The sequence below is a fragment of the Gadus macrocephalus genome, chromosome 6 (assembly GCF_031168955.1).
Source record: "Gadus macrocephalus chromosome 6, ASM3116895v1".
NCBI classification, from domain to species: domain Eukaryota; kingdom Metazoa; phylum Chordata; class Actinopteri; order Gadiformes; family Gadidae; genus Gadus; species Gadus macrocephalus.
This window is the reverse complement of record NC_082387.1, coordinates 13,305,508-13,328,691: the sequence shown is the minus strand read 5'-3', so window position 1 is coordinate 13,328,691 and position 23,184 is coordinate 13,305,508. Positions and strand designations below refer to the sequence as shown.

The 23,184-nt window shown below is 42.3% G+C and overlaps 1 protein-coding gene across 1 annotated transcript in view; it reads left to right on the top strand.

The window, feature by feature from the left end:
• Nucleotides 1-23,184, top strand: part of LOC132459622 (EGF-like repeat and discoidin I-like domain-containing protein 3) — an 80,587-nt gene that overhangs the window by 30,701 nt on the left and 26,702 nt on the right. Inside the window, 2 exon segments of the mRNA XM_060054268.1 lie at nt 9,431-9,544; nt 17,025-17,206. Of these exon segments, the coding sequence (XP_059910251.1) occupies nt 9,431-9,544; nt 17,025-17,206 (296 nt within the window).

Here is a 23,184-nt window from a genome sequence, read left to right as displayed (position 1 = left end):
CCATCAAAACCAAGAAACATCCCCAAGCAACACCTGATCTATCGTGTTGGCAGTTATACAGGAGAAGGAACATACCAGAGTGACCACAAAGACACCAGCCACATGAATGACTTGACACCACATACTTGTTCCAAAAAATAACTAAGATAGAAATCATGCACAACGTTAATGCGGGTTGACATTGTGCTTTAATTTGCACCGTATTATTATAAGCTTGATGTGTGAAAGTTGCTATCAAGTTATATTAATCATTTATCTTCCTCATTAATCAGCCATGCCGAAACAGAAAATCTTTAGGGTGACCAGACGTCCTCTTTTTCCCGGACATGTCCTCTTTTCGAGACCTAAAAAATGCGTCCGGCAGGGATTCCAAAAACGTCCGGTATTTTGCCTCGTCGCAAAAAAAATAAATAATATTATTGTTATTATTATTATTTATTTTTTTGCCTCGTCGCATATTTGTGTTTCTGGGTCTTTCACATAACCTACTAGTTATTACCATTGTATATGTCTATGGTTATTACGGCCTTCCAAGTTCTGGAAATGGTATCTCCCTTAAGGCCGATTTATGCTCAGTTACGTAAGTGTAAGCGCAAGCGCAAGAGGCCCTTGCGCGCCCCTTGCGCGACTTCTCACGTCTTGCGTGCGTCGGGCGATTTTTCTAGACTTGCGTCATTTTTTACGTAAGCTTTTACGCGAGCCGCGCAGCCTGCAAGGCTGTGATTGGTCTGCTTACTACTTCCTGTCTGGAGTATCACATTTCTCTGCCATAGTTCACTGAATGTGTAGAACATGACTGGGAGGCGGTTTATAAACAGCCGACGACGACGCCCACACACAAATACACCATATAGGCTTCACTTAGGTAGTCTTCGACCAATACCATGAAAATCTCCTTTTCATGGTTCAATTTGAGAAACGCTGCCGTAGGAGGAAGGAGGGTGGGTGGTTTGATAGAATGGAACCCGGCCGGCAGGCTCATATACAAAATCATTAACGTGAAGTGAAGTTAACTTTGCTGCCAACACATTATGTCGTTTTAAAATGTAGAGAGATATGCACATTTATACAACCCCAATGATCAACAACTTCATCACCCCTGTTCCTCTGTCTGTTGCCATCATTCACTGTGTATGGGGAGAACACGATCTGGCACATAAACAAACCAACGACTCCCACAGACAAAAAAGACGTCATTCTCGAGGTCGTCTTCAACGAAAAACTTCACTCCACATATGACTCCACCTACTGTTCTGGCGGTAAATTGCTTGGCAACACGCGCAACCTAAAGGGAGCATGAATTACTTTGAGTAAATTTTGCGCAACAACGTAACACCAACGCTGAAGCATGCAGCCGCCTTTACGTTCCACCTTCTTGCGCGAGCTGACTGTAGAGAGAGTCTGTCATTGGGCGACCGATCTCAGGGTTGCCAGAGCCACGATAATTATCCTCCAAATACGACCATTTTGGGCCTTTGGTACGTTACTTTGCCATTTCCAATCTGGCAACATTGAGCACCTTGCCGCTTCCACTCTGTTTACAACAGCACATTACATCTGCAGCCATGCCTAAACGTAAATGTAAGTTCACGGACGAACTAAAAAAAAAAAAAAAAGGAATTTATTATTTAGAATATTGTATTTGTTATCATTATTGCTTTAATATATGAGGAGGACTGAAAAGTTTCTAATTTTCTTATTTTAATGTGGCCATATAAAGATTTTATTATTTAGCAATTTTGTAAAAGTTCAATAAATAGATGTTCATATTGTCATTTCATTTGTGACATTTGTATGCATTCACATGGTCATGGTGCGGCATGCTATCCACTACCCCCCCCCCCCCCCAACTCAACTACAGAGTCTCCAATAACAACATGAATTTACTCATTAATCAACCTCACGAGTGTTACGCAGCATCCCTACCGCACTCTTTATTAGCCGGGTAAACAGCCCCGCCCGTAACCTAATGTCTGCCCCTAGATGGTGCATCGAACTTCAGGTATGTTCCTAAACTTTCCGTGGGTGAGTGCAGTCTTACCTATCTAGGGGGTTATGTGCGAGGTACTCACCGCAGGTCCACAGCCACCGTACGCGAACAGCTGTCTCTCAGTGTCACGCCGCACCGACACCTCGTCTCCAGGTGACCACCCCTGGCTTTGAATCCCGTCGTTTAGTTTCCCTGTGTATTTACAAACAAAAGTTCTCTTATAGAAGTTTCTTGACAGAAAGTTTTGCCCTTGGAATTTAGTCGAACAAATTCGGATTCTCACCTGCAGAACCTCCAGAGACCATCTAGCCAGAGTCTCACTTCCTGACTCGGGGATTCCACCGGACGCGTTACGGCAACGTTACGGCTGCGGCACGTCTTGGCCGCGACTTTGCCCTGCTTGCATTTCCACCGGGCGCGTTACGGCAGCGCAACGCTGCCTTGCGAGCCAGCCGTATTCCCGCGAGATCACGAGATCCCGCGATAATCCTAAACCTAATGTACTCACCTTCCACTCCCAAAACTACTGCAATTAAATGCCAGGCTTTGTCCTTTCTGACATTGTTCTTATAAAAAGGATGATTTGAGACCCTTTGATTGATTGACTGCTGACCTGGTGCCACCGGTCATGACGTAATAATGTTGGTGTTTTATTTGTGTTTTATTTTGAAAATTGACCGGAATGCTCTATGGCTTTTACTTTTTCACTTCCTGCCCTGATCGATCTGCTCTGTTGAAATTGACGCGGTTCAGCAACGGCTTGCGGCAAAAATAGGAATGCTACGGAATGATAGCGCTGCGGCACGGCAAGCCGCTCCTGGGACGCTGCTGAGACGTTCCGCAGCCGCGCCCTGTGGAAATGGTCTCATTGATTAGAGTGGAACCTATCTGCTGCGGTGACCGCGGCCAAGACGTGCCGCAGCCGTAACGTTGCCGTAACGCGTCCGGTGGAATCGAGCCTTGAGACTCACCTGCCACCTCAGCTGTTGTCAATTACAGCTAATGAGCACCTCAACACCGCCCCCTCTGTGTGATATAAGTACTGACCCTAACTCAAAGCACTCCAAAGCTAACCCTATTCCTAAGATCGTAACAACGAGGTAGAACAAAACATGATAGTCTAGACAAATAATGACCCCTAAGAACATGATATGGTATGCTAGCCCACGGTGCATGAAGGATTGGGGTCACAAAAAGGCACAATTTATTTGAGTTAGTCAGTTCATTTTATGTGGCACCCACATTGATCTATTCACCATATTTGTTAAAGGGGACCTATCATGCTTTTCGACTTTTATGACCTATAAACATTGTTATAATGATTGATAGTCATGTTTAACCATGCACAAAAAACGATGTAGATTTTCGGCAAACTCTTCCTCTCATCTGGGAGCTTTCAGCCTTCTCTGTCAACGCTCGGTTTCGTCCTTCTCCGCCCTTCGCCCCCCTCCTGCCAACCCAACTCCGTTGTGATTGGTTACCTTCCTTGAAGCGACGCGTGGGCAGATTTGACCAGGCATATGGGGGCGCGGCAGGAGTGCATCTACGCAGATGATTTCCCGGAAATGTGAACAAGTGAATCGCAAATGCTGTCCCAAGTGTTTAGCGCTCTGCACAGCCACCCCAGACTGTCAGCAGGGAATACGTCGAAATGCATGTACGTCATTATTTGACACTTTAGTATGGTTAAACATGACTATCAATCATTATAACAAAGTCTATAGGTCATAAAAGTCGAAAAAGCATAATAGGTCCCCTTTAAGGTATAGACATCTATGAGTTGTCCAAATAAATGGTTGATTTGTCATGGTTGAATCTGAAACCATTGTTCTCTGAATAAGTTAACTTGTATATTTACACGATTATTAGCCCGGCTTTAACACCTGTTAAAGCCGATGTTGGTACCTTTAGTATCCATGCGCAAGGTTGTAATTAAGTAGGTCTATGTTTCCATGACACACCTTCCATGTATTTATTGTTGTATATAGCTGGTATGATTCATTTTACATTCATATTTGTGCAACCATGTATCCAAAGTCTAAGCATGTGTGGTCAGGTAGTTTGATGCAGTGATCTGCTAATGGTTAGCAGGTCCCTAATCATTCAGATAGTGCCGTCTTCAAGAGATGACACAGCATTTTATCTGATGTGGGCATCATCTAAACACCAGTTCCATGTACTTAAAAACACCACATGGGGCTGGGCGCAAGACTTAAGGTGTTGTCAACCGTGCACTTCAGTGCCTAGAAAGTACCAGACGAAGCATAGTCGCGCTCAATTTGATGCAACATCTGCAAAATGTTTCTGTGCCAATAATAACTGCTCGTTGCTTTGGTTATTGCACCATACAGTGGATAAACAAGACAGGAGAACACAGGTGGCTGAAGCTGCAGCCCTAAATATGTTGAATCGCTTGCAAACAAGGAATACTATAAAGTTGAAAAGATACAGATACATAAAGAGGGGCTGTCAGGAAGCCTGATACCAGATTAGTTTGAACTGGTTTACAAGGTGCTAGTGGAAGAAAACCTTCTTTAGTTTAATTTCCATAGGATAGCTAATGGATACTATGTCATGCTATCTGCATTGTTGTGCTATATTGCTTTGCGTCATGTGTTCTCTTTTTGTTGCTTTATGTTCCTTCTGAGAAACACTTTTTGAGAAGTAGTTTAACCAAATTAACTTAGCTCTTATCATGAGACGGACATCCGGAACTTGTTCTGATCAGAGTGCAGGATGTTTCTTAACTAACACGTCACTTATACCCCTCACTTATGGTCTCTTAGCACCCACCGTGCCTATTTATCCTTCCTGAAGAGAGTGTGTTTCATCCTTCCTGTGAAAAGCCTTGTATGCTTTTGCAGGCGCCCTAATTGAAGTTTAGATATCGCAGTTCCCTCGGACTGCATGTTCATTTCCGAGCACTCTGTGGTTGTGAAGGTGTGCCTGCTGGCAGATGGCTAGAATGAAAATAGAAGTGCTCTTTCAATAAAAGCATTACAAAGATATTTCATTTGAGTCATTGCCAGTAATATACAAATTTATTGATCCCAGATGGGAAATGCATGTGCCCAAGCAGAAAGTACAGGATATAAATATACATATATATGTATCCATACACAATGCATGCACATATATTACTTTACAAAGATGTTTAATTTGAGTCATTGGCAGTAATCTAGTGACTATAGTGAGACGTTGGTATACACTTGAGTGAGTTTGAGTTAGACTGAGGAAAGCTGAGAAAATATATAAATGGACATATATGGATACATAAAGTTGCTTAGATTAGAAATAATGAAAATAATCGGTGTATCATTTCAGGTGTATGTCCAAAGGTATGGGAATATTGTGCAGCATAACATACACTTCCTCTGTGTTTCTGAAGGTCCGGTTGTATGTCTATGTTTGGCGTAGTGGTTCATTTTTTTTCACGTCGATCACTATGTCTCTCACACACCAATTTCTTCGGTCTCAGAGCTGCAGGGATTTTCTACAAGAGCCATTCCGATTCCGAGTGGAGTACCCTTGAGACACCCAATGTTCTCTTCGCATAACTTCATCCTAGTCTTTAAGACTAAAATGATGTGCGTAGCTTCTCAAATTAATAGGTCTGCAACATATTCCTGCCATACATTTGAATGGCAGGTTTTGTTGAGAATAACCCAGCTGAAGGTGTCCTTGGGAATACATTATTTTTACACACTTGACCTTACAAGACTATATATAATTGCATCCTCCAAATCTCTCTCTCTCTCTCTCTCTCTCTCTCTCTCTCTCTCTCTCTCTCTCTCTCTCTCTCTCTCTCTCTCTCTCTCTCTCTCTCTCTCTCTCTCTCTCTCTCTCTCTCTCTCTCTCTCTCTCTCTCTCTCTCTCTCAAAAGAATGACATTGCATTTCTCCTTTCTGTCTTATGAGTTTGTACTGTATGATGCTAAATTTAGTGAGTAAATATTGAAACTACCCCCCCCATCTGATATTTTTTCCCACGTCATCCTTTTCTGTCAGCAACATTAAAGGTCGAACTTTTGTGTTCCTCCTCGCAGGGACTAATCGATCAATAATATAAAAAAAAAAAAAATGTTCATCTGCCATTTTCCTAATCTTAAACAGCTATAAAAGATGAGTTCTATGCAACCTCATTGCTCAAATACATCTGATTGTTTAATTTATAAGATTTTAAACAATGGATTTAGGATTTTTGGTAGATTACCTGCTAATTATGTTTGTGGAGCTGAAAATGTGTGTTGACCTTGGGATGATTGCAACGCCATTTTCTACTGGATACTTAAACCAATCGAGTGTTCAGGTCAAGCACGCCGTTGAGACATGGACACATTAAGGAGTATCTCGGTGGACGGACCAGACAAATTACCACTCTAACACATCTTGCTCTAAATTGAGCGTTCCCTTCTTCATGTAAATCCCAAGTGGATTCCCACGCAGTAGCTCACGGAAGGAGGGGGTACCTCACAGGGCGACGTGCTTCACCGGCCGCATAGCGGGTGCAGTCTCGGTTGAGGGTCAGTGCAGCCCAGCGAGAGGTCACTATTGACCCTGCCTACCGCGGGGCCGGAGCCCGCTCCCCTGACTCTCCACAGCCAATTTAGCGCTCAGCGGCGGCCGTAGTTCCTGACACACAGCGCCGTTCGTTGCACTCATTATTGTCCCACTGAGACTTTTTTATTTATTTCTTTACGGCACAGAGGGGGAGCGCAGAGGCACGGAGCGCGGCACTTCTTTTATTCCAATCAGAGCGCAGAGACAGGCTCACAATAGAGCTGCTGTCTGTCTTCGCGGCTGGAATTGTTTCCGAGCCTTTATGTCTGATGAACAAGGACGTGATTAGAGCACGGATTTAACAAAATGTGTACACGTTACTTTTTTTGGTCTCTTAATGAGTGATTAAATATGAGGAGGCAGGTTAGTGAGTAAGTGATAATAAGCCAGTGCACTCAAGTTTGTTATTGTGTTGCCAATCAATGCAACATAATAGGACATGGTTTTATTTTCTATTACCCTATGTCTCTCTCTGGCCCTCTTGTCATTGCAGACTAGAGACAGTGTGTCAATCTGCTTTCGGATACGTCTCTCTTAACATATTTCCACCACCCAAGCCTCTACTCTGTCACATCCTTTTTTCACCTGGATCTACTCCTCATCTCCCTTCTCATCTTTCCGTTGGGTGGATTACCTCTGTTCCGTAAAGTGATGCATTTCCTCCTCCGCACCCCCCCCCCCCCCCCTGCCCGCCCTCTCTACCCCACCATAGCTTTACTCAGCGAGAGAAAAAAGTCTATCTTTTCCACCGTTGATCCTCCATGAGCCGATGGCTTCTAATGAAAGGCCGGTTAGTCGTGAGACTGGCTGTGTGTTTTCTTCTCTGCTCTGATACGTTTTGCCCCTGGGCTATATGGAGTTGCTCTACGGCCCGTTCCAACCCTGAATGGTAGCCTTGGAAAAAAGGCAGGTTTTAAACATTAAGATAAGAGAGGGAGGAATAACAACGTTGGTTGCTGTGCGATAACACTGATAATAGCCCTTAAAGCTGTTTTGTGCTGTATGCAGAACACGCTATTGCTCTTTGTAAATTGCGGTGGGCTAATCTCGGTATCAGGGCAATTTATTGACATCCATATGTTGACGGCCTAATATCGTCACTTAATTAAGCATTCACACTGGTCTTCAGTGTTATGTGTCTAAATTGCATTACACACCTCAATAAGCAGTTTAAAAACATTAACTTGTATGTTTGACTTGGCTTTAGGTCTTCAAAGAATGCTGACATATACTGGATTTGTTGATAGATAAATGTTCCCTCATTCCACAATATATTTAAGAATTAATAGAACAAAAGATTTGCTTGGGCTACATTATTATACACTTCTGAATCAAATTCATTAGCATTGGGTTAATGAGAATTACAATAGTTTTGTGAATTTTAAAAACTCAACTGATGATTGTAAATGCCAGGGCTAGTTGGCATTTGTCAAGTTAAGAGTTTGAGTGGAATCCGTTTAGCCGGAATTAATTAATACCTAATCCCCCTTAATTGAAACCGCGTCCCACAATCAAGATGATTCCCTTCCAGTGTGTTGTTTGCTTATTTTAATTAATGATGTGTTGTTAGAGAAGAGGCTTACAAACAGCTAATTACAAGCTTGACCAGAATGCATGCAACACAACAATTTAGGGGAAAGGTCCACAGAACGACAAATATTTCTTAAAATCTTAATATTTGCAGTGATTATTTTTTTCTTTCCATATCCAATTTTATACAGCCTGGACAACATGGCTGGGAAAATACACAGTCTGCATGAATCATAAATACTGTCCCTTCTGGCCATGTACATTTTTGGTCACATATTTCTGAGTAAAAGTGGTTGTGAATTTGCATTTCTAAAGCAACATAATAATTTAAGGAAACATAGGTGAGGACTGGATTGTCAAACTGACTGGATAATGTGGATTTATTTTTATCACCTGAACTTCAGCAACTCACAACCTCTGGGCCGACAATCAATATACTGGATTTAGCTTAATCTCCTTTTCCCTCTGTAAAGTGCAGGTATTCTAAAATTCTAATCTTAATCCTGTAGCCCCATTAATACCACCATTTAGCATAATCGTTCTCAGTGGGGCCTGCCATGCACTACTTTGCAGGTTTCTTAAACTGCGCATGCAACGTTTTTTTTATCCCATCTTTTAACTACCGCAGTGTAACAGCTAGCAGAGGATGATTCTTTATCATAAATGTATCACAGGAAATGTAGGCCACTCTTGTGTCTGGAAAAGGGTTCCCTGATGTGTGAGATGTGGAAGAGGTATATTAATATGCAAGATAACAGAATTTGAGATCCAATAAAATGGCCTTTTATGAAACATTCATGCAGTTTGGCCCACATGCTGAAATACAAAATGATGCGCAAACATACACACACACACACACACACACACACACACACACACACACACACACACACACACACACACACACACACACACACACTGTTTAATTGAAATGGGTATTGTAATGTGTTACATTAAATGCTATCTTAGTTCTTCCACTAGAAATTCATACATTACATTTTATGTGTACTTATGCTAAACAATGGATCTTTAAGTGATACTCATTAAAAATATAAACTTAGATGGAAATCATTTTTTACACAGCTTTAAAATATTTTTATTATTCCTAACAATCTAGAAGTTGACTGTCTAGCGTTCATCACCTCCAAAAAAGCCGTCTGATTTATTCATTCCCCAAGCCAATGTCTTTGTGAAAGTTTGTATGGTCAGGCCAAAGCAGGTACCAAATGGAGCAAATTCAATAAATGCTCCCCAGCAATGCATGCTAATGAGAATGAGGGCTTTCTAATTGCCTACATGTCCGCTTCAAAGGAACAAACGCTCTTGTTTTTTTCTCCCTTGGCTCTTCTAGATGTTAACGAATGCGAAAGAAACCCCTGCAAAAATGGGGGCATTTGCACTGATCTGGTGGCCAACTACTCCTGTGAATGTCCAGGGGAATACATGGGAAGGAACTGCCAATACAGTAAGTACTATGGTTTCTCCTTTTAACTTGTTCAAACAGCATATATTCCCTGTACTCTTTGAAGGGCAAGGCCAGCGTTGCACATGGAACCCTTTCAAACCCATCTTGAATGTGTGCATCAAGAGTGATCAATAATAAATGTAGCATTATGAACCAAACATTGCATGCATTAAAGACACTTGGGGTGGAGATCTTCCTTTCCCATTCCACGTGTTGTTCTCTGAACAAACCACCCTTAAGTTGGGGTTTCCATTGAACTCGATAACACCACTCCTTCATTCGCCTTTCCAAGTATCTGTTTCACAATCCTCTGAATCAACACTGCTTGAAGTTGTGGTGAAAAGCCCCACCCAATGGATCACAAAGAAAAGTGCAAGGCTGGGGAAGGGGTGGGCGGGCGGGCGGGCGGGATGGTTGAAGCACAATATTGCTTCTGTGATCCTTCAATGCTCAGTTTAAGTTCTTCATTTCATGTCTTACAAAGCTACAGGACATCTAGTCCCAGATGTAGCACTCTTGGCAGTAGAATGGCCTCGCACCCTGGAAACCCAATCACAGGGAGTAAACACTGAACTGTGCAGACGTCACAGCCAGTGTGTTAGCTAACCCTCGTCCCTTTTTCAAACCCCGGCTTAAAGTAAGAGACGGGTTTGTTCATTGTCACTTATTTTACAAGTGGTTTTCATTTTATGAGACAGTAAAGCTCAAAGGGGTTTTATTTTGTTTATTATGCGGTGCTGAAATTGGGTTTTCTCACCCAAGTAATATGTCAGGATTATGATAGAGATGGAATGCAGCCCTGAACCCGCTAAACCCTATATATATTGGGGTTGCTTGCCTTTTTGTTTCTTTTATTTGTTTGGTTAATTGTAAAATTTCGCAACGATTCCTATTTCCAATTTTCATCATGGGAATTATATCTCAATGCCACATTATGATCGGTGTGTGTGTGTGTGTGTGTGTGTGTGTGTGTGTGTGTGTGTGTGTGTGTGTGTGTGTGTGTGTGTGTGTGTGTGTGTGTGTGTGTGTGTGTGTGTGTGTGTGTGTGTATAATTAATTCAGCAAGGCTCAGCGAGGTGGTTGGGACTTTAGTTGTAGGGCTTGTGGGAGATGGATTCAGCTGTCAGAGCCCAGCAGCGTCAGAGTTAGTGATGTGTGTTGTCGCAGGGCTGATGTATGCATGGGGGCCAGCAGGCCAGGGCTTGGAGGGTTGCCCCCCCAGCTGCCCTGACAGACTACATCTAGCAGAGGTTTCATTAAGAGCGGCAAGGTGAGAACAGCCACAGCTGTGTAAGAGTTGTGTCTGTTCAACGAAATACATCAACTATCTGGCAAAGGGAACCTGGCTACATGATGAATGAAAACGAAGAAGGTGATCTACTGAGGCAGGTTGAGGCACTTCCATTTAAACCGTTTCTCCAGATATTTCCTCAAAATTTATCAACTAGCTCTTGGCGAACAGACTACACTACTTTTACTTATTTTGTGATTCATTGCACTTTACAACGAGCTGTCAGATGAAGAAGTAGGAGGAGATGGTGGCATACTTCCTGCAGGACTCAAATACAGAGACTTCAGGTTTTCAGAGGTGGTGTAGCCTTCCAATGGACAGGACAAGATGTCAGACTTTCAGGCAAGGCACCTTGGATGCAACCCTGTGCTCTGGTTGAGAGAGCTGTTTATTTCAGGTGGTATCCAGTTAGTTTAGTTTCGCTTTCAGATGGTGGAGTGACCAGACTCACAGGAAAAACTGGGTGTATGGTCTAATCTAATTTAATTTAATTTAAATTGGCAGTAGAATGCCCTGACCAAGGGGAAGCATTTAGCTGTTGAAGACAGTCTGTGGACAGAGTCTGGTATATGCCTTGGTTGACTTGTTCCAGGTTGTATCCAGAAGAGCCAAAATGTGACAAATTCCTCAGTCAAAGTGAGAAAGCAGGAAACCAGGATAAATCTGTAACAGTGAGACCACAGTGAGATATGTGATAATAATAATTATTATAATAAACGTGTCTGAAAGGTTTGTGTAACTGTTTATGTTTCAGGAGTCAACAGCAAGGATGTCATTATGTTGGGTGAAGGTGGTTTCTGTGTTCTGAAACCTGGATTGAACCTTTCAATCAAGGTCATGGTTGGACGAGTATTAGGGAGGCGGGTATTCCTTCTGAAGAAAGACGAGTTTTATCAAAACAAACTAAACTCTTCCCCAATTCGTGCTGAACGTTTCCACAGACTTATCAGGAACACTGTTACAGCAAAATGATATGTGCAACGGACATTCATGCCACGGATTGCCCGCAAGAAAGTTTGTCAGTTACAATCAACTAAAGCTCTTACAATGGCTTCACATTTAACTTTGCCCGGGTGGTCTATTTCTTTCTCCCCACGCACGACTCAAACAGGAACAAAATCCGAAGAAAAGTTAGGTCTGTCTAAAAGATGATTAAAATAAATACTTCATTGTACCAGAGGCAATGAAACACAGCAGAGCGACCTTGTGGGTGTTTTAACACTGCACATTCAAAGAAATCCATCAAATCAATGTGTATCCTGCAGTAAAAATGCCCAAGTTAATTAATTCAATGTTAATAAAGCAGACACTTTCAAGCCCTGCATAACCAACATCATTATCGCCTCGCAAAACACGCTGATCCTCCAGGACGACGAACAGTGGCAACGTACGTCACCACAAGCTACAAGACGGAGTCCGTCTAGCGGGTAAAATCAACGCTACTCGCCCCGCATGAGAGTGGTATCCCATCCATGCCCAGTGTATTTCGACGTTTAGGGTCAAATTACCCCATACTCTTATTTCGACAACTTCCAGGAAAGACAAGAGCTAAGCTTAACCAAGGCAGTGAGGGTAGATAATACAGATGCTAGATCGTTCGAATGCTGATAATAATATAGTGGAATGCAAACAGATTTTAGTCAGCTGAAACACACACATCTTGCTTGCTTCCAGAGACATGACGAGCCCTGCAGGATGGTTCTCAGACATTACTCATTGTCTCGCTGGATCCCCGTTGGCTCCGGCCCCACTGCTCCAGCAGCTGGATATTACGTGCTAGGATTGTTTTCATTGTTCCAGTCTTCTGTGAGCTCAAAGTGGTCTTGCCTCTCAGTGCTGCCACATTCTCTCTCTCTCTGACTCTCACTCTCTCTCTCTGACTCTCACTCTCTCTCTTTCTCTCTCTCTCTCTCTCTCTCTCTCTCTCTCTCTCTCTCTTTCTCTCTCTCTTTCTCTCTCTCTTTCTCTCTCTCTCTCTCTCTCTCTCTCTCTCTCTCTCTCTCTCTCTCTCTCTCTCTCTCTCTCTCTCTCTGACTCTCACTCTCTCTCTCTCTCTTTCTCACTCTCACTCTCACTCTCTCTCTCTCTCTCTCTCTCTCTCTCTCTCTCTCTCTCTCTCTCTCTCTCTCTCTCTCTCTCTCTCTCTCTCTCTCTCTCTGACTCTCACTCTCTCTCTCTCTCTTTCTGACTCTCTCTCTCTCTCTCTCTCTCTCTCTCTCTCTCTCTCTCTCTCTCTCTCTCTGATTTTCTGCTTGACATGTACTGTATAGAATGTGCTTCAGCAATAATATTAGTAATAGTAATATGTGAGCAGTTTTACAAGAATAATAAGCAGTAAGGAAATACCATACACAAACATTTCACACAAGCATTTAATCAACAGTAGAATAGTCCAAAAGCGTGCTTCTGATTTGCAATGGTGGTGATTATGCACTGGTTGGCCTGTGCAACCTAAGAGTGAAAAGGTTTTGGTGGTTTTGTTTGAGATAAATGCCTTAACATGCTCATGAAGGAGTCTGCTTTTCTTACGTAACAAATTCCTTGACACAGAGGCTACGAAAACATACTATCCTTAGAAAAACAGTCTGATGTCTACATCTACAAAAAGTGGAGATGTGAACTTTCAACCTCCAGTTTTATTTTTTAGTAATCAAAACATAGTATAAATCATTGTCCATGTTCTGATTCCTCTATCGGATGATAAGGTTGAATATATCAATACCCTGATGGCACATCAAATTAATAATGCCAGTATCAAATTATTGTAATTTCATGCAACCAACAATATTATGTTTTACTAACCTAAAACAGTTCAAACACTTTTATGTCTGCATGAGTATAAGAGTGCAATTAATGTTATAGGATACACCCTGAAACTGGAGACCTCAGAAACGGTGAAGTTCCTCCTTTGCGGCCACATGTCTAACAAACAGCAAAACAAACAAAACTCCTGGCTGTTTGTGATCCTTGACTGACTCCCTGCTTAGTTGATCTTCCTCAATCTGTTTGAACATTGGGCGAGTCCAACGGTACTCATAGCCTCAGGTTCTATTTTCCAACATAGAGAGTAGAGATGCATAAGTTAGGACAGTGCTTCTTTCTTTCTGTTTTGTGGGGCTGCAAGAGTCAAAGGCAACTGTTCAGGCTCATACTGGGATTCAGGTGAACAATACAAAATGGTCCCACTTTAACATCAACATATCAGTTCATCAGACTCTGTTGGGTCTGAAATTAAAAGATGAGGCATTCGCTCCTCCATAGACATTTAATTATTTGATGCTGTATTCTCAAACTACTCAAACAGTATGTGTAGTATGTACCAAGTCTGTTCTTTCTTTTTCATCTCAGACTTTTTTTATTATTTACAAATTCCTGTGCTTGCACTGAAAAAAATGCAGAGACCATGTGTGTGTGGTTACAGATGTCAAGTCGCTTAGTGCTGTGGACCTATTAGAATCGTAAAGAGAGGTAGAGGTAAGGAAGTAATACCAGAACATCTCATTCTGTATTTAGTTTCCAGGATGAGATATTTGTATGATAAGAAAAACACAGCTGTATCAAGCTTAAATATGCAGAAAATATAGTTGCAGGACAAAAACATTTCATTTACAATCTCGTACTGAGTGTATAGAAAAATGCCAACTAATGGCAATTATTCACAACTGTTCACAAAACAGTGTGAACAGTGTGCTTTTGACCTTTCTAATATCAGAAATATGCAATGTCTGATAGGTGCATTCCACAACAGAGGCTTTTATTGGCCACAGCTGCTGCTTTTTCTTGAAGGCTGAGCATTAAATTCAGCTGCAGTAAGCACATGTATTCCAGTCCTTTGGGGATTCCCTGAATTTGATTAATCATCATATTTTAGCTTATCTATATCATTATCATTTTTGAGATAAAAAAAATAAGGAATTGGATTCAATGAATAGCTTCAGAAGGGAACAGACGGACCTCACAAGATGTGTGAGTTGTTGAGGAAGGGTGTGTGCTTATCTTAATGAGGACATGAAGATAATGAAAAGATATAGTCAAGGCCTGGGTCTCCTACAGGTTCACTCTATGGTGTCATAAACACAATCAAATGTTTATATCCTTTTCTAATTGTGTTTTATTTTATATCTTATGGTGTTCCCATGCCAGTGAACCTTTATTGAAAGCCTATTGAATTAAAAGAATCCACTGGGCTGCTATAACGTAGATTGTTACAAGAACTTCATTTATATTATATTTGTGGTACGCAGCTACTTTGCCATTTTAATAGCTTATCATTACTGCATCAAAATCACAGTTTATAATTCTATTTTATTGTTATCTGTTGTATCATCTGTTTTTTGGGGTAATGTTTAACATGTGATTGCAGTTGCATAGGGAATGTGTCGCGGCAATGTGAAGCAAACATTATAAAAAAGTAATTTTAACACCATTACCCTTAGCCCCTGGTAGTTGCCATTCATTTATGTTAATCACTTTTCTATAAATGTGGTCTTCCGTTTTTTGGTGAAAAATGATAACTAAACAATAAGAAACAAAAATAACTACGCATTTAGTCCATTATTAATACTGTCTAGGGAAGCCTTGTAGATACAGTCTAAAATACAAAGGGACAACTAAACGGTTGAAATATTGCAACTGTGTCCATATATGAAAGCATACGAATGTCAACCTTTTTAATTGACATCGCTGTACAAACTATGCACAGGTAGAAATCATTTGAAAAATACTTCTGACAGTTGAATGGCAATGGCCATATTATCACATGCTTAGACAATTCCTTTTTCATATACATATATATATATATATATATATATGCTGTATATATACATTAATTTTTTTGCAGAGTGCCGCATAAAATAAATCAATAAAAACGGTTGATCTCAAAAGAGGATAACTCTTGAAAAAGCGTTGAAAATTTCGTTCTTGCTCAACTCCTCGGTGCTTGTACATCAAATAATTCAAATGGGTTTTTAAGCAACAAGGGCTAGCTTCTAATTGCTGTAAGTCATTGACATGAGCTGAACTACCGAGCGGGTTATGACACTACTGGAGCCTAAGGTTAGCCCCAGTGGGAAAGATGACATGGAGCTTTACTGCACAAGTTATTCAGAGCAAAGTAGCCATGAACAGCTTTTAATGGTGGCTCACTGTGGATGGCAGAGCACCACCGTCATTAGAGACCTGCACTCAAGCCCAGTTGATTGTTTATGATCAGGGTTTTCTCAGCACACCTGTGCCTCCTATTAGAATGCCGGCCCGCAGGATGCGCTATTTCATGACTATGGCAGGGGAAATAATCCAATTTGCATGCATAACACATGTCCCTCTAATGGAATACAGTCTTGTGCTGGAGGAATCTTAAAAGAACACAGCATCTTTGATCGTAAACCAGCTGTGGGCCAAATGAGCAACGTGAAAAATGTTATCGCCAAGCATGTCCTACCCTTTCCTAGCCTCAACGGAATCCCCATTTATTTTGAGTTTGATCTGATTTTATTCATTAATTCTTCTCGTGAAATATCATAACAGAATGACCTATTCTCTTGTGTAATTTAACATTCGCCAGGTATGTGCTGCTTGTTAGAAGAAAAAATAATGGTGGCTTGTTCTGTTGTGAAGGACTAAAGAGGGGGCAGCCGCCTAAAAATAAATGACTAAACTCGATTGACAAAAACAAAACGGGCTACGCACCAACCCACTGGAGACCTGTGGTGCAGACTGCCTTGAAGTGGCCTCTGCTAGCACCACAGGCGGAGACTCTCCATAGACACTTTGGTGTCCTTTGTGTATGATGGATGGAAAAGCCAGAGAGGAAGCCATCCCCAGCTGTCACTGAGACAGGTTTTGCTCCTAATTATAACATTCAGGATGCTCTTACGATGGTGTCCAGCCATGAGCCAAGGGTAGGCCATCTTGGCTGGCACATGATGATTGCATTATTAAATAAAATGCGAAACGGCAAATCATGGTTTCTCTTACAGGTGCATGAATCACATGTGCAGTATGTGAATTTGTCTGCACTATATTGTCAATTCACATGCTATGAATGCATGCATGAGTCTTGGAAACACGGTAGGGTGAGGTGACAAAGATGTTGTGGAATTACCGCTCAACTGTAACCAGGGAAAACAAACAAACAAGCATACATATGCATGCCGGCTCTCATTTGTATCCTCTCCTGCTTTTCCCCAGAATGCTCCGGGCCGCTGGGCATGGAGGGCGGTATCATTTCCAACCAGCAGATCACAGCGTCCTCCACCCACCGCGCGCTCTTTGGCCTGCAGAAGTGGTACCCCTACTTCGCACGGCTCAACAAGAAGGGCCTGGTCAACGCCTGGACCGCCGCAGAGAATGACCGATGGCCCTGGATCCAGGTAAGACTCTTGCACAAACACTGGGGCCACCGAATGTCACGGTGCAACACGAGTCCACCAAACACAATCCCGTCAAACACAATCCTAAAAGGGCATCGTTTAAAGCTGGAAAATAAAAAAAGTAAACAAACTGCTGCAACACATACTTTGGCTTTTCGGTGTGAGACACTTAAACCAACATTTACATAGTCAGCTTTAAAGAAGAAAATTCTTTTTTTGGGAGGGAATTGTTTTGTTTATGGAAATGCATCTGGAAACGCCATCATATATCTCTAATGTGGCTGGCTTTACAGTTAATTACTGGCACAGATGAATTGATGGCTTGCTACTGATTCATTTCGGAGGGCAATTAAAAGTGTAAGCAGAGGGTTGAACAGCTGCTGGCCTAGTGGAGTGTAAGGAAGCGCTATCATGGGCTCCGCTTCATTCAGCAAGTGCTTATACAGTGCTATGTTTTTTTGGAGGTGGAAAACAACGACATTCTTCATGGGTTGTGATAGTTCTTAAGTTGCGTCTTTAATTGTAGAGCCTTTTCCTTTCATAGTTCAGTTTGTTTTGTTCGCACTGAATATTTGATCTTCAATGTGAGATTGCCGCCTCGTGATGCACAATTAAGCATGAAATAGAATATGATAGAACGTGTAGTGCATCTATGCATGAGGCTACTTAAAAGTGCACCAGTTGGCTTTCCCGTTCTGTTCTTCTTTCACTAACTGACCGGGTGGATCGGGGCCCGAGGAGACCACAAATAATTGCAGATATTTTGAGACTTGTGAACAGATTGTTCCACTTTAAACCAACACAAAGAAACCCGGCAGGTGCCTGTTTGAAGATTAGATGGATGGGTGAATGGATGGGAGACAGACAGAAAGATACATAGAAAGGCAGAGCGAGTGAGTGACTGAAAGAGATGTGGGACAAAAAAAAGAGCAGGCAGAACTTCAAAGAGATATTGACCAACAAGATGAATACCAATACCACAGAAGAAGAAAAAAAAAAACAGAGGTCACCCTCTGACTCAGACTGAGCAACGGAGAATGTCAGAAAATGGACGTTATAAAGAGAGCCCGCAACACAAATATCAAACAGAGCATGGATCATGAAATATTCAGGCGGTTTTTCAGACTCTAATGATGCCACTTGAGAAGTAGCACGCAACGCTGAGGGCGCCATGGAGTCGCCAAGGGGCCGATGTGTTCAAGAAAAGCAGGACGGCGAAGGGATGTCAACGCACTGGCAGCGTGTTAGGCAGAGGGTTTGCTTTCACAGTTGAGGTTTGCTTGCCTTAGGGGGTTTTGAAACCGATTATACTGGCGAAGTGGATGGATCTGCATGTTAAGTCAGACCAGGATGCTGCCAGACCCGTGGGGAAGGGACAGACTGTTTAATGTAAAAATAGACACATACAAATACCAAACAATTAGAGCTGTGCTGTCCTGCACTCTCTAACCCGTCCCAGCCCTCTCGACTCTGATTTGCCGGTTCAATTGATTATTTGCCGATTCAAGGCAAGTTGGCTTATCTGTTGGCTTATCCAACCATAGCATTACAAGAGAACCAATGTGGAGAATAAGGGATGGATAATAAAGAAATATTCACGCTCCTCGATCGAAAGCGGCAAGCAAAAGGAACCCTCAGCGGTCCAAACGTGGGTCTAGCGGTGTTAATGGCTGGAACCTGACTGGGATCACCTCACTTTTTGCCCCCAGTTTAACGCCATGGATCAGGGTTTTCAGTTTTCATTGACATCAGTTGACATCATTAGACCCACATGGATTGTCCCATTAGTTCCCTGCTTAAGATTGCTTTAACAAGATCAAAACGCCATGGATCTATAACGGGATCTTGACTTATGGATGTGTTGATTGACTTCCTGAAGGTAACCGGGGTTACGGAAGCAAGTTGAAGGGACGGAGCGATTGATCCGTATGCTTGATCCAACCGTAACATTACACTAGGCGCAGTGTTGAAAATCATGGATGGATAGTAAAAATATTCATGCGTCAATAAAAAAAAAAAAGCATTTGAGAAGATACAAATCTCGCTGAACTATGATTTCGACCTTTGGGGTACACCGCTCCAAATAGTTATGAAATAATTATGGGATAAAGGAACATTTATTGTTGTGCTCAGATATTAACATGTTCCTATTCTACTCTGGACTTTATTTTGTTTGTGAGTAAGAGGAGAGGGGGTGGTGGTGTGTGAGATCAAGTGTTATTTTGTTGTCATACACAGGGATAATCACGTCTTTGTATTTGTTGGACTGGCATACAGTTAATTTCCAACATAACAAAGCCTTATACATATGGATGTATAGAGGGACCTCAACAATTAGCGGCCAACTACAAGTGTCCCTCGGGGGATGAGCTTCAGAAGTGATGTGTTAATAAAATGTTAATAAGGCCTGGCTCGTATTATCTGGTTGTTTACTGAGTTGTTATGAGTTTTGTTCTGACGTAACATGTCATAGTGTCTGATAAGTCCAAACCTGTGAACATTTTGAATGAGTTATCTCATAGTATACCTGTCTTTTATACATTGCTTCTGGGACGTTTTTTACATCAATTAATTATTTGTGTTTCGTTTGACATAGAGTAATACATGACACATAATAACCTTTTCCAGTCTCCAACAAGCATCCGTTTCTCTGTTACTCTAAGGGACATTTAAGTACATAATCCGGCCTTTTGTGTATAACAAAGTACCTGCGTTAATGAAGACAGAATCGGTGGGACTCTCATGACAAATTAGACGCACTCTGTGCTCATTCGGGGGGTACTTCTGAAAAACCTCTGGGAAATCAGAGAAAGTTCTTCAGAACCGAGAAGAGGACCATTACCAAACTTGGAGACCTTTTAACCCTTATAAGGTGTTCGGGTCTGTGGGACCCGTTTTCAGTTTTTAGCTTTATAAAAGTGATACAAATAATTATTATTTTGAACTAAGATTCATTGGCTTTGGCTCATTTTCTGTGAGGAACATGAATCAGAAAACATTTTCAATGACCCCCCCCTGTATACCCCCCCATCACATTTCTATTACACACAGGGTGTTCGGGTCCAGTGGACCCGGAGCTAGTTTAAGTGTGGAAATCATAGGTTCTGTGCACCCTCATTTTCCCTTCTTCCTCTGTGTGTGTGTGTGTGTGTGTGTGTGTGTGTGTGTGTGTGTGTGTGAAAGAGAGAGGGGGAAAGAGAGAGGGGGAAAGAGTAAAGCAGGTGAATGGGCCCTTGGTGTGAGCACCCACAGTGTGCACCCACTGTTCCCGCACAAGGTTGCAAAATTGGAGCACCCAACACTATCAAGCTTGGGGACCTGACACTATAAAAAAGCTCTGTCAGCGTGGTTCCATACCACAACTGATCAAGATGGCAAAGCAATTCTCTGTTCAGACTGCCTTACAGCTGATATTTGAAGAGACAGAGGGTTTTGATGGTGATGCAGAGGAAATAAGTTCGGAAAGTGAGGATAACATTTCAGAGTTTGAAGAGGTGGATGAGCATCAGCCAGCTCCGAAACGTAAAAGAGCCTCAGGACTAGCCCTTCAGCAGCCAGGACAAGCCTGCGAGCAGCAAGCCCCAGGACCATCCCGTGAGCAGGCAGGACCAGCCCGCAAGCAGCCAGCCCCAGGACCATCCCGTGGGCAGCCAGGACCAGCCCGCGAGCAGCCAACCCCAGGACCAACCCGCGAGCAGCCAACCCCAGGACCAACCCGCAAGCAGCCAGCCCCAGGAACAACCCGCAAGCAGCCAGCCCCAGGACCATCCCGTGAGCAGCCAGGACCAGCCCGCGAGCAGCCAACCCCAGGACCAACCCGCGAGCAGCCAACCCCAGGACCATCCCGCAAGCAGCCAGCCCCAGGAACAACCCGCAAGCAGCCAGCCCCAGGAATAACCCGCAAGCAGCCAGCCCCAGGAACAACCCGCGAGCAGCCAGGCCCAGGAAAAACCCGCAAGCAGCCAGCCCCAGGAACAACCCGCAAGCAGCCAGAAGTAGGACCAGCCCATCAGCCAAAAAGAAACGCTGTGAAGTGTGTGGACCCATGATGGACAGAGAAACACAATATATGCAACCAGTGCAAAAAATACATATGCAATACACACACAGTGAGACTCTGCCCCTCATGTGTGGTATAGTCTGATATATGTATAATGGCCGTGTTCAAAGGCTTTAATGTGTTGTTCAGACAGATGTTATTGAGTATGTTTCAATTTCTAATGATGTTGATTATTTCCCAGTTATGCCTGTTTTATGAGGCATTTCCTTATTTTGTTGCATTTTAATGCAAAAAGAAACAAAAACGAGTGGCACCTCTATTCATAAATGTGATTTAACAGTGATTTTAAGGTAAAGTGAACAAATTTAACATATGTGTTGTTTATATTACTTGCAATTGGGATGAAGTAACCATCTGGTGAGTATTTAAAAAAAAAAAAGTTTGATTATGTTGAATTAAAAGGCCTAAAATGCAATGGGTCCACCAGACCCAGCAGCACCTCCTGTGTAACAAAAACACGAACACCCTATGAGGGTTAAGGAGAACACTTACCTTACTTTCAGAAGGTTAGGTTTGAACATCAAAATGCGTGTGTGTCTGTGTGTGTGTGTGTGTGTGTGTGTGTGTGTGTGTGTGTGTGTGTGTGTGTGTGTGTGTGTGTGTGTGTGTGTGTGTGTGTGTGCATAAAGTGTAAAAGTGGCTGTTATGCCTTAAGTACTGTCATTATGTGTCTCACTAATTCAGCCACTAGCTATTACTGAACTGAAGCATATCTGGTCGTTTCTGTTTGGAAATCCTCAAATTGCCCTACGAAGTGATCATGTACGACGCCATTGTGCATTGTGCATTGTCCGATCAAGGTGACTGTCTGGACCAACAAGGAGTCATAATCCACATTAGATATCACATCTGTTTTGGAGTTGCTGTATGGTGTTGTTTTTTAGCGCACACTACGAGCTTGAGGCTTAACCCTTACACATTGTGTAAATCCCAGAATCTTTGCCGCTAATAATATGTCATGTTATACAGTCAAAACATCTTTCTAGCAATAGCGCCAGAGAATGACAGCTGTTTTATTGCACGAATATGGATTTAGAAAGAAGTGTTAAACACTGAATCCTACCTCCTGCTGAACCTGCTGTCTCTTGACATTCAAAGGTAGAAATCCTTTTTTTATATTAATACACTTCTCGCTGCAGGGTTTCAGACATTTATGTTCCCTTACTGTTCACATAAAGAGTATGGCTGATGTACAATAGCATTCACTTCAAAAGAGCTCAGTTTCCTTGTGGCTGCAATCAGCACTAATGAATGAAGATGACCCTAAAGCCTGGCACTGCATACAGGCATGGCTTTGGTAACCTTTTTGAAGTTGTGTCACTGAAACTTAGGAACACGTCATTCAATTAGATTTAGGGCATTTAGCAGACGCTTTTATCCAAACATACAAACATGATGACGGTAATTAATTGATGTCGGCTCAATAAATGTATGTTTCTGTCTTTCTAACAATAATTATAGTAATACTGATACTGCAATTGTCAACATAAGATCTGTTGAGTGTGTGCATGTCTGTATGTATGCATCATACTTTTTAATCTATTTCTATATTGAGTTTATTTGTACATGGGCAGTGGACATTGATAAACATTTAAGTAAATATGTCAGTGTTAGCTGACTCGCTAGTTTTGAGAGCTTGTCCCTTGGCAGAGGATTTAAAAGCACATTAAGACATTGAAACTGGCAGGCAGACATGTTTTCACTCGGAGCATACAGCAGAGGAAGCAACACTAAAACAAAACAGCCCTTAATGAGTTGGTTTGGGGATACACATGCACATCTCTTTCTGGTGTTTGGTTTTCTAGCATGTGTCTATAACAACAAACATAATCTGTACAAGTTTATGAAAGACAAAGTGAATCTAAAAGATTGGCTGCCAGTTCAAACCATCATCCACGCTTGGCATGCAGCACAGCAT